Raw genomic sequence first — 13,059 nt, forward strand, 5'->3', positions numbered from 1 at the left:
GACCTGCATACAGAGGCAGGTCAGGTGGTCTGGTATTCCCATCTCTTTCAGAATTGTCCAGTTTATTGTGATCCACACAGTCAAAGGCTTTGGCAGTCAATAAAGCAGAAATAAATGTTTTTCTGGAACTCTCTTGCTTTTTCAATAATCCACCGAATGGTGGCAATTTGATCTCTGGTTCCTCTGCCTTTTCTAAAATCAGGTTGAACATCTGGAAGTTCACAGTTCATGTATTGTTGAAGCCTGGCTTAGAGAATTTTGAGCATTACTTTACTAGCATGTGAGATGAGTGCAATTGTGCAGTAGTTTGAACATTCTTTGGCATTGCGTTTCTTAGGGACTGGAATGAAAACTGACTTTTTCCAGTCCTATGGCCACTGCTGAGTTTTCCAAATTTCCTGGCATATTGGGTGCAGCACTTTCACAGCATCATCTTTTAGGATTTGAAATAGATCAACTGGAATTCCATCACCTCCACTGGCTTTGTTCGTAGTAATGCTTCCTAAGGCCCACTTGTCTTCACATTCCAGGATGTCTGGCTCTAGGTGAGTGATTACACCATTGTGATTTTCTGGGTCGTGAAGATCTTTTGCACCTACTAGAGTTCTGAAAAGGTTGATTCTGATGGCATTGGGTTGGCCAAAACGTTCATTTAGGTTTTTGTAACATCTTATTGAAAAACCCAAATGAATGTTTTGGCCAAATCAATATTTGCCTGTTTTTTCGTGTTTTGAAGGAGAAACTGCCCCTGGAGATTCATCCTCTTTCTTTCTTTCTTTCTTTTTTGTTGTTGTTGTTCCAAATGCCTCTGTTGGCATTCAAAGTCTCCTGGCTTACAGTGCTTGTCCTTCATTGCAACCTGACCCATCGTCCAACGAATTATGCAATTTTATTCAAGTCTTCGCAGATTGGCTTATAAAATCAATGATAAAAATCTCAACAGACTATTTTGTAGAAATGGAGAAAAGCAAATCTAATATTCATATGGACTTGCAAAGAACCATGGGTACCCAAAACAATCTTGAAAAAAAGCTAAAGAACAAAGGCAGAGGAGTCATGTGTTCCTATGTCAAAATTTATTTTGAAACTACAGCAATGAAAATAATATGGAAGTCCAGTGGTTAAGACTTCATACTTTCACTGCCAAAGGTCTGGGTTTGATCCCTGGTCCAGGAACTAAGATCCAAAACAAGCCACCTGATGCAGCTAAAAATTTAAATAAATAAACACTTTGTGAAAAATACATTTAAAAAAGAATATGATACATACAAAATGATAGACACATAAGCCAATAAAATATAGTTGAGAGTCTAGAAAAGACCTATTTATCTTTTCAATTGATTTTTTTTTTCCTTTCGTCTGCATGCATCTTAGGTGCAGCATGCAGGGCATTTTGATGTAGTACATAGACTCTCTAGTTGTGGCACATGGGCTCAGTAGTTGCCAAGAGCTTAGTTGCTCCATGGCATTTTGGATCTTAGCTCCCCAACCAGGAATCAAACCCATGCCTGCATTGCAAAGCAGATTCTTAACCACTAGACCACTAGGGAAATCCCTGTCAATTGGTTTTTGACAGGAGAATGAAGAATACTCAGTGGAGAAAGGATCATTTCTTCAACAAACGATGTTGGGGAAACTGAACAAACACATATTAAAAAATAATAAAGCTGAAGCCTTATCCTACACAATGCACAAAAATTAGCTCAAGTGGATTAAAGGCTTAAACATAAGACCTGACACCGTAAAACTGCTAGAAGAAAATAGGGAAGAAGGTCCTTCATTGATCTGGGCAACTGTATATGACAACAAAAGCACAAAGAGCAGAAGTAAAAAATCAAGTGTGACTGCATCGAACTAAGAAGATTATGTGCAGCTAAAGAAACAATGAAAAGTCAATGTACAGAATGGGAGAAAATATTTGCAAACCATAATCTGACAGAATTCAATATCAACAACCAAAAACATCTGATTAAGAAATAAGCATAAGGTCTGAGTAGATTCTTTTTAAAAAGACATCCAAATGGCCAAAAAGTACATGAAAATGTGTTCAACATCACTAATCATTGAAAGTGAAAGTGAAAGTCACTCAGTCGTGTCCGACTCTTTGTGACCTCATGGACTATACAGTTCATGGAATTCTCCAGCCCACAATACTAGAGTGGGTAGCCTTTCCCTTCTCCAGGGGATCTTCCCAACTCAGGGATCGAACCCAGGTCTCCTGCATTGCAGGCAGATTCTTTACCAGCTGAGCCACAGGGGAAGCCCAAGAATACTGGAGTGGGTAGCCTATCACTTCTCCAGCAGATCTTCCTGACCCAGGAATGGAACCAGGGTCTCCTGTATTGCAGGCAGATTCTTTACCAACTGAGTTATCAGGGATGCCATTGGGGAAATACAAACTAAACCCACAACGAAGCAGGACCGCACACACGTTTGAATTGCTATCATCAAAAAGACAAGTGTTGGCCAAGATGTGGAGAAAAGGGAAACTCCTGGGCACTGATGGTGGAAATATAAATTAGTATAGCCACTATGGAAAACAAAAAAAATTTAAATATAACTACCATGCAATCCAGCAATCCCACTTCTGGGTATATACTTGAACTCCCATGTTTATTATAGCATTATTCGACATAACCAAGATAGGGAAACAACCTAAGTGTCAATCAATGGATGAACAAGTAAAGAAAATGTGATACAAATATACAGTGGAATATTACTCAGCTAGAGAAAGAAGGAAATCCTATTTGTGGAAACACAGGTGAACAATGAAGACATTATGCTACATTAGATAAGTCAGAGAAAGACAGTGCTGTATGATACCACTTATTTGTGGGATCTAAAGAAAATAAAATCACAAAAACAGAGTAAAATGGTGGTTACCAGGAGTTGGGCGTAAGGGTAGAATTGGGAAGATGTTGCTTAAGGGTACAAACTTACAACTAGTAGATAAATAAGTCTTGGAAATAATGCACAGCAGACTAAATATAGACAATACTGTATCATAAACTTCTAAATTTCTAAGCAACTAGATCTTAATCGTTCCCACCACAAAAAAGAAATGATAATTATATGCTAGAGGGGTTAGCTGTAACTATACTGGTAATCAAACTACAGTATATAAATGTAACAAATCAACACATTATACACCTTAAACTTACACAATGCCATATGTTAATTATATATCAATTTTAAGTGTTTTGTTTATCACTGTAAATTTAAGAGATCACAAAATAGAGGTCAATGTCTAGTTCTCAAAAATCTAAGTACAACCAATTTATTTTATCTATTGTTGAAATAGTTCACTGTTTCTTGTATTATGCAGCAAAGTATTTAGCTTGCATTTTCTTCATATATTTTACTTTAAGAAATGTAAATTAAAATTAACTGAAAATATTAATATACAGAACAGAATTCACATACATCAGAATAAGACATTCATACCATGAGAAGCCCATGGAAACTGGGGCTCACGTGTGGAATAATAGAATCATGGCCCCCGTTTCACACTCACTTCTGGGCATATATTTGCTCACTTAATGAAAAAGGTAAGAAATTGACATCTCTATTTACCTAAACTTCTCTTCCACTAACTTTCTCACATACACCAACCTACGCCCCACAAACCAGCTCACGGAATTCAATGTGACTATAATTAACTTCACTGTCTTTGCTTTAGCTCAGAATTTCACAACATTATTCCCATATTTCTGCAACTGGAATTACGTAACTCAGGCTTAGTGACACATTTCTATCCTCTGAAGATAAATGGCCAGAAGGAAAATTCTGGAGGTTTGCTGATGAGGAAGCCCTGAGCATGTGTGGCATGAATGTGGGAGTTTTCACAGCTGTCAGAGCACCAGACCAATAAGAACTAAAACTGGAGTTCCATAAATTGCCCGGGCCACTCCCTGCTTTCAACTCCAAAAGCAGCCCTGCTCAAATCTGCCCACTTCTTTCCTCATCTAATCAATACGGCTCTTTGTTGTTGCTGTTCAGTCACTCAGTCATGTCTGACTCTTTGCAATCCCACGGACTGCAGCATGACAGGCTTCCCTGTCCTTCACCATCTCCCAGAGCTTGCTCAAACTCATGTCCATTGAGTCAGAGATGCTATCCAACTATCTCATCCTCTGTTACCCCCTTCTCCTCCTGCCTTCAGTCTTTCCCAGCATCAGAGTCTTTTCTAATGAGTCGGATCTTCACATCAGGTGGCCAAAGTATTGGAGCTTCAGCTTCAGTATCAGTCCTTCCAATGAATATTCAGGGTTGATTTCCTTTAGGATTGATTGGTTTGATCTTCTTGCAGTCCAAGGCACTCTCAAGAGTCTTCTCCAACACTGCAGTTCAAAAGCATCAGGCTAATCAGGAGGCCACCCTTTCTCCTCTAAGCAGCCTATGGAATGCACTCTTGACATCCTTGTTGCGAAGGCTGTACACAAAAGGGTTGGCCAAAGGCGTAATGGACGTGTACATCACAGCAGCCACCATGTCCTGATCCTGAGAGTTCTGGGAAGGAGGCTGGAAGTAGACCCAGATGATGGTGCCATAGAAAAAGCCAACCATGGTGAGATGGGACCCACAGGTGGAGACTGCACGGTGGCGACCAGCTGCTGAGGGCAAACGTAGGATGGTGGCCCCAATGCGGATGTAGGAGAGTACAATGAGGGCACAAGGGCCCATCATGAGGAAGCCTCCCTCCAAGAATATGGCCAGCTCATTAGGATGGATGTCAGAGCAAGAGGCTCGCAAAAGTGGCCGGTGGTCACAAAAGAAGTGGAGAAGGCGAACGTTGCCTTCGGCATCCGCAGCCCAGGAGAGAGGCAACAGGAGTCCCACATGCAGCATGGTGTGCACCACAGACACCACCCAACAGAAGGCCAGTAAGCGGGCACAGCATTGGCGGTTCATCACTGAATGGTAGTGCAGAGGGTCACAGATGGCCATGTATCGATCCAGAGCCATGACAGAAACAACAAGTGTGTCTGTAACGCCAAACACATAGAAGAAGAATAACTGGGCCAGGCAGCGGGCAACAGGAATGGCTGGGTCATGAGTGACCAGATGGGCCAGCAACTGGGGCAGAATGACTGTGGACAGCCCCATGTCTATAACTGAGAGACCACGGAGCAGATAGTACATAGGTGAGTGGAGCCTGGAGTCCCGGGAGATGAGCAGCACTAAAGTCACATTCCCCATCATAGTGGTCAGGTAAATAGCCAGGAACAGGACAAAGAGGACAATGGGAGGGACTTCAGCTCCTGAGAACATGAGAAGCAAGAAAACTGGAGAATGTGAAGCATTAGGGGCACAGCCCATGATGAATGACAAAGAGCCCACCTGAAAGAGTTTGAATCAAAAACCAAGTCGTGGGTCATAGGTTACAGCTCATAACAATTTTAGTTAATTTATGTACATTCTTCAAGCTCCTTAAGGACTTAAATTCAACTGAGCACTATAGCCCTTACTAAGTCTATGACTTTACTCCCTAAATTTGTTATAGCATTTTTTCCTTTACTTCTTCCTTGCCGTCCACTCTAATGGGTTCTTCTACGTAATCCACATACCCTGATAAAGTTCCTTGTACTATAAAAACCCTTCATTCAATATTATCTTTTCATCCAACTACTATTTATCTCCTTCCAGTGACAAACTTCACAAAAAAATTTCTATACTCACTGTCTCTAGCTCCTCATCTTCTAGTCACACTTCATCACCTGGCCATCTTCATGATTTCTTTGTATGAACCTGTAAGGAACATAATGTATTATTTAATATGTAACATATAAAGAAATGAATCTTTATAAGTAGTTGGTTTTTGTAGCAAAATTGCTTCAGGTTGTCATGAACTAACTTGTTTTTCCCTTTTATTTGATTTGGTTGGTTAACAGCATCATCATTTTCATCCATTTGATGGACCAAACCAAAAACAGGGGGACTCTCTCCATCATCTCCCCATATCCAATCACTCCTTGACTTCTTTTCCCTTACAGTAATCACCTACCTATAAAATCTTCCTCTTGGAGCATCATATGAGCCCACTGGAGGGACTCATATGATAAAAGACTAATTCAAACCCTTGCTCATCCCTCGGAACCCTCCCTCAGGACTGACATCAGACGGTACCCCTCCAGACTTAATAGTCTAAGATTGTCTAATCCAAACTAGAAGCCTTTCAAGATAACACAGCTCATGCACCCTCCTTGGATCCAGTTGTCCCAAGAAAAACTCATAATCTCATTCCAACATATTCTGGAAATACAGCCTTCTCAAATTGTTCTCCATGCACTGGCAGGAATTGCACTTGGACCCTCCCCAAATGTTCATTAAGGCCTTAAATAACATTTTTAGATGTATCTTCATTTCCAAACTTGTTTTCTTAAACTATCTTTTCATTATCGATTTTTAATATAACATTGTGACCAAATAATTAAATCTCTATGAGATTAGTTCTTAGAAGCATTTTGAGACTCACTTTGTGAAATAAAATGTGGCTAAATGGACCTATGGAATACAGAAAGTGGCCCCAAAACAAACTCATAATTTTTAGAATTGAAAAGGCATTCTCAGTGAATGATGGATTATTCAGCTAAATACTGTACTATATGTATATATATTTTCAGTTCAGTTCAGTCACTCAGTTGTGTCCGACTCTTTGCGACCCCATGAACCACAGCACGCCAAGGTCTCCCTGTCCATCACCAACTCCCAGAGTTCACCCAAACCCATGTCCATTGAGTTGGTGATGCCATCCAACCATCTCATTCTCTGTCATTCCCTTCTCCTCCTGCCCTCAATCTTTCCCAGCATCAGGATCTTTTCAAATGAGTCAGCTCTTTGCATCAGGTGGCCAAAGTACTGGAGTTTCAGCTTAAGTATCAGTCCTTCCAATGAATATTCAGGACTGATTTCCTTTAGGATGGACTGGATGGATATCCAGTCCAAGAGTCTTCTCCAACATCACAGTTCAAAAGCATCAATTCTTCGGTGCTCAGCTTTCTTTATAGTTCAACTCTCACATCCATACATGACCACTGGAAAAACCATAGCTTTGACTAGACAGACCTTTGTTGACAAAATAATGTCTCTGCTTTTCAATATGCTGTCTAGGTTGGTCATAACTTTCCTTCCAAGGAGTAAGCGTCTTTTAATTTCATGGCTGCAGTCACCATCTGGAGTGATTTTGGAGCCCAGGAAAATAAAGTCAGCCACTATTTCCACTGTTCCCCCATCTATTTGCCATGAAGTGATGGGACCAGATGCCATGATCTTCGTTTTCTGAATGTTGAGCTTTAAGCCAACTTTTTCACTCTCCTCTTTCACCTTCATCAAGAGGCTCTTTAATTCTTCTTTGCTTTCTGCCATAAGGGTGGTGTCATCTGCATATCTGAGGTTATTGATATTTCTCCCAGCAATCTTGATTCCAGCCTGTGATTCCTCCAGCCCAGCATTTCTCATGATGTACTCTGCATATTATATATATATATTTTTTTAATTGTGATCTACTCATGTTACACAGCACTTGAAACCAGAACCCATGCATCAATAAGCTTAAGTCTTCAACATGTATTAACTGAAAACTGCCAGTTCAGGATGTTAGAAAAGTATGGCAGATATGAATTTTTCAAATGTGAAAATACTGTGTTATTTTTGTAAAACAGATATAATATATATTATGACTACTTTATTTAGGATAGTGGGTGCCTTGTTTGGGGAAGGAGGAAGGATAGAGAATAACATAAACAAGTAGTATGGATTTTAATTGTATCCATAACAGTTGATATTTTCAAAATAAGAATTGAAACCAAAAAGGGAAAATGTTAAGCTTTGTTAAAGTTAGATATTAAGTGTATGTACTTCATTGTCTTGGTCTCACTATATTTTTCTATATTGTGAAACTTTTCCAATTGAAAATATAAAGAGTAAAAGCAAGGATAACAACTGAGATATGAGAGTATTTTCCTATATTTTCTTTATTCATTCCATTGTAAGACTAAGCACATCATTCTACTCAAAATAACATCCACCGTAGTCAAATCACACACTCAGCATCAGGACATTCAAGCCAGTATATTATGGAGAATCCAAAACTGGGTAATATTCATCTTAGAACTGAGAGACTCAGGTTTAGCTTCAAAACAATTTTCCAAAACCTTATGGAAAAAAAAGATGTCACAATACATGTGCACTGTAACTGTCAGACCTACAATAAGCCAATGAACCACAAAGTTTCCCCAAATTGTTTTTCCCCAATCTAAGGTATATCCCATGTTTCCAATTACCATTCTTATTTCTCTTCTCACTCTAATAAGTTCTACAGTGATTTTCTGATTGAAGCTCTTTGTTAAGAGTTTGATTCTAGAGATCTAGAGTGAGAGAAAATTTTTAGGCAGGACTCTTATAATAGCGGGGAGAAATCTTTAGCCAAATCGTAAGAAACTCAGGTAGAGGAATCATCACTGCCTATGTTCGTCTGGCATCAGGAACTCAGGACTAGGTTAATCATAACATTTGGTTGATGCTATAGCCTATTCATTGGTCTGAGCATCACATTCTTGCTTGCTCCTTTGGCTTTGAGTATGATTAAATGAGCATTAACTTACTATTCAACACAGCAACTAGAATATTGATGATGAATCATACTTACTTCTATGAACATTATCCATCACCTCTTCTTGTCACTCTTCACCTAAGATAACCAACCTCCTGAATCTCAACTCCAAAGCAGCCTGCTCAAATCTACCCACTTCTTTCCTCATCTAACCAACATGGCTTTTGTTGTTGTTGTTTTTCAGTCGCTCAGTCATGTCTGACTGTTTGTCATCCCGTGGACTGCAGCACACCAGGCTTCCCTACTCTTCACCATCTCCCAAAGCTTGCTTAAACTCATGTCCATTGAGTCGGGGGTGCCATCCAACCATCTCATCCTCTGTCACTCCCTTCTCCTCTTGCCTCTTTCTTTTGTTAATATATGCTTATATTTGCTATATATCTGCTATAGGTATTCCAGGAAGAATATTATTAAGTTTCAGATGATCTGAAATTGGTAAAAGAGTAAAAACCTTTAAGTAAGTTGTGGCTATCTGATTTTATGCCTCAATATTATATTACTTAGATTCACCAAAATTATTGGCTATAGCTGTTCATTTGTCTTTCATTGCTACGTAACAGCCTTTTGTGTGGATACACCACGATGCATTTAACCATTTGCTGTGATGTGTATTTGCCTCTGCTATACAGAGTATGGGCCTAGGCTGACAGAAGTTTATATTGCTGTGCTCCAAGTTACTAACTCTTTTACATGACCAGGTGTCTTGACTTGTCCAAGTCTTGTCCAAGTCTCAGATTCCTTTACCACAAAATAGACATAGAAACTATGTTTGCACAGTTGTTAGAATACGATAAAATGCCAATTAGTGTTTTTAAATTGTAATTCATATCTTATGCTCTATCAACTATTTGCTCCATGTCATACATTTAGTATAATTATAGTCTACCTACAAAATAATTCAGTCAAAGTTTTGCTGCCAAGGTTATCAGTGAACAATCTTCACCATATACAATGATATTTAACAATGTTAGTGTTAGTAGTAATAGTGGGAATAATAAGTAACATGTCTGGAGTCCTTGCTATATGCCAAACAGCACACTGCACTCTACATGTGTGATTTTATTAAATCTGTACTGTATTAGACACTATTTTATTCCTCACTTTACAGATGAGGAACCTGAGGCAGAGAAATTAAGTAAACTAGCTTTAATGCTCCACAGCTACTCAATGACAGAGCTGAAATTTTAACACAGAGAATTGGACATCCTGACTATTGCTTCTCTCAACTCTTCTTCATTTTCCTTCTCTACTTATGGCATTATTAACTATTATCCATCCCCCATATTCTTGGCATTTGTTCTCTTCTAATCTTACTGCTGCAAAACTATGAATTTCATCTTGCTTCTCTCAGTGGTTGGTTCTTTTCTATCTACTTGTTTTCTCTTTTCCCATTCCCTTCACCAGAAAGGGTCCCCAAGAACAAACCTGAAAAAACATGTCTAGTCCTAGAGCCTTATTGACCAACTTAATACTGACTATTCATAAATCCATGTCTCCAAACCTAGCTGACCTCACTGCTACAGTAAAGAGCTAGAGGAGCCATGCTATAGTTCTGATAAAAATAAAGTTCATAATGAAGCAGAGTATATAGGGAGGACTAAGAATATAGATGAAGGAACTAGAGAGAACAGTGAGGACTGGAAGAGAACATGAGACACAAGAACCATCCAAAAAAAGCACAAAATGAGGGGGTATATGGAACAGGGAATAAAATACAGGTCAAATTACTACAAATCATCCACACTGGAGACTTTTGATAATTTATAAGAGCAATTGCCAAGACTACTTTTCTCACAAAGCACAGTTGTTACTTTAAACAATGATGGGCAACTGTAATCTGTGTCTTTGGAAATGTCTGAGAAGAGAGAGAACAGAAGAGTTGGGTTTTAAAAGATTCATCTGAATACCTGAATTTTCCTGTAATTCCCAGGAAATAATTTTGGCTAGATCAAAGGAAGAAGGTAATCACATGATCCAGAAGATCATTTACTTATCATCCACTCATTGATTAATTTGGGTATTATAGAAATATTTCTTTGCTCTGATGGGACATTAAGACAAGCTACACAGGCTCTGTCATGAAGAAACCACAGTATGGAAAGGAAGTAAGATCAATATTGGATGAAAAGCAGTGTGATAAGTTACAAACATAAGCAAAGGGGCTTGTGGTGCTTATTTGGAGCAGGTCCGGTCTCAGCCTTAGGTGAGGTCAGGGATGGGCTGAGGTGAAGAAGAGATTCCTAGGAGTTAGCAAAATCATAGCAGGGTGTAACATAAAAACTCTTCTGCATGCTGCATCACTTCAGTCCTGACTGACTCTGTGCAACCCTATGGACTGTAGCCTGCCAGGATCCCCTGTCCATGGGATTCTCCAGGCAAGAATACTGGAGTGGGTTGTCATGCCCTCCTCGGGGGATCTTCCCAACCCAGGGATAGAACCTGTCTCTCTTATGTCTTCTGCACTGGCAGGTGGGTTCTTTACCACTAGCACCACCTGGGAAGCCTCTTCTAGTTGATACCAAAACTGTCCTCCATTTTACTCAGTGAACAGCTGGCATTCTGTATGAATAAAGTGAATGTGATATAAGTAACTATGTGTGTGCATGTGTGGGTACATACATGCATGTTGTATATAAGCTTCATGTATGTGACAAAAAGTCAGAACATAATTATTGAAAAGCAGAATTTACTCTCAAATTGGAGTTTCTTCTAAACTTTTGTTCCTTGATGTTCCATAGTTCTAAAAATAATTGTGTGGTTTCCATGAAGAGATGATTGAAAGGAATGCCGAGTGTCAGAGACATAGAAATGAAGATGCAATAGAGGAAAGAATTAATGGGAATGGAAAACAAAGTAAGAATGCAAAGTAGTGGGAAAGGGAGGATGAAAACATAAGATGGAAAGAGTGTACAGAGTGAATGGGTGAATGGAAAGAAAATGAGGAAATAAGAGGAAGAACTTTTGAAATGAGAAGAGAGAAACACAATTAAGGAGGGGAAACTTTTTAATGATTGGGACAGAGATAACCAGCAAAAATAAAGATTTGGAGGAGAAAGGAGGAAGACATGTGGATGGCCACTAGGAGAAGGGTGGGAATGTGAAAAGAATAGAAGAGCAGAATGGAGGGGGGTCATGAAATGGTTCAAATGAAAGAGAAGAGTAGGCAGGTGTGAGGAACGGAACATCAAGTGGGAATGAACAGAAAGGAGGGCCAGTGAGAGAGATTGTCACGGTGAGGAGAGAAGGGAATGGCTGTGAGAACATAAAGGAAAAGGGATGATGTTAAACAGAATGTGTCCAGAGTGAGAGAGGGGTTATTGATATAGAAAGATAAGAATTGATCAGGAGAAAACGGGCTAGTTTCCCCGCTCACACAGTCACCTGGCAAGAAAGGACTTTGACCCTGGACTTTGTGGCTTCAGCCTTCTGTCAGAGATCAGGGATCTGGCCATGGTGCTGAGTAACAGATCAGTGTATGGGGCTGGAAGTCAGGACTAAGGAGGTGAGGTGGGATTTAGAGATTGTGGGGCCCTAGAGACCTCTCCTCTAGAGTCACCTGGGGGAAGTGAGGTATATTCCCTGCCATTGCAGAGAGCAAGAAAGTATGGACATACTCTCAAGGGAAGGCTAAATGCACTTCAAGTCCCTGGCAACAACTTCATGCCACTGATCCTGATGGGATGGGAGACAACTTGATCAATGTTCAGGCAACACAAACGGCAGACTCTTGTGTCTCATCACCCAAATCACTCACTCAGTCATCACTGTATTTTCTTCCTGTGATATAATATGCATGATGTAAGGGCCTAAATTATAGCTCTGGAGACAAATCAGATCAGATCAATCACTCAGTCGTGTCTGACTCTTTGTGATCCCATGAACCGCAGCATGCCAGGCCTCCCTGTCCATCACCAACTCCCGGAGTTCACTTAGACTCATGTCCATCGAGTCAGTGATGCCATCCAGCCATCTGATCCTCTGTCGTCCCCTTCTCCTCTTGCCCCCAATCCCTCCCAGCATCAGAGTCTTTTCCAATGAGTCAACTCTTCGCATGAGGTGGCCAAAGTACTGGCGTTTCAGCTTTAGCATCATTCCTTCCAAAGAAATCCGAGGGCTGATCTCCTTCAGAATGGACTGGTTCGATCTCCTTGCAGTCCAAGGGACTCTCAAGAGTCTTCTCCAACACCACAGTTCAAAAGCATCAATTCTTTGGTGCTCAGCCTTCTTCACAGTCCAACTCTCACATCCATACATGACCACAGGAAAAACCATAGCCTTGGCTAGACGAACCTTTGTTGGCAAAGTAATGTCTCTGCTTTTGAATATGCTATCTAGGTTGGTCATAACTTTCCTTCCAAGGAGTAAGCGTCTTTTAATTTCATGGCTGCAGTCACCATCTGCAGTGATTTTGGAGCCCAGAAAATAAAGTCTGACACTGTTTCCACTGT

The 13,059-nt window shown here is 40.1% G+C and overlaps 1 protein-coding gene across 1 annotated transcript; it reads right to left on the minus strand.

The window, feature by feature from the left end:
* Window positions 1-4,365: 4,365 nt before the first annotated feature.
* On the minus strand, window positions 4,366-5,319 carry LOC104991567 (olfactory receptor 1B1). Its single transcript, XM_010844107.1, has one exon. It carries the CDS (start codon window positions 5,317-5,319, stop codon window positions 4,366-4,368), a length of 954 nt encoding a protein of 317 aa, XP_010842409.1.
* Window positions 5,320-13,059: the final 7,740 nt, after the last annotated feature.

Source organism: Bison bison, unplaced genomic scaffold (genome assembly GCF_000754665.1).
Source record: "Bison bison bison isolate TAMUID 2011002044 unplaced genomic scaffold, Bison_UMD1.0 scf7180017864193, whole genome shotgun sequence".
Classification (NCBI taxonomy): Eukaryota; Metazoa; Chordata; class Mammalia; order Artiodactyla; family Bovidae; genus Bison; species Bison bison.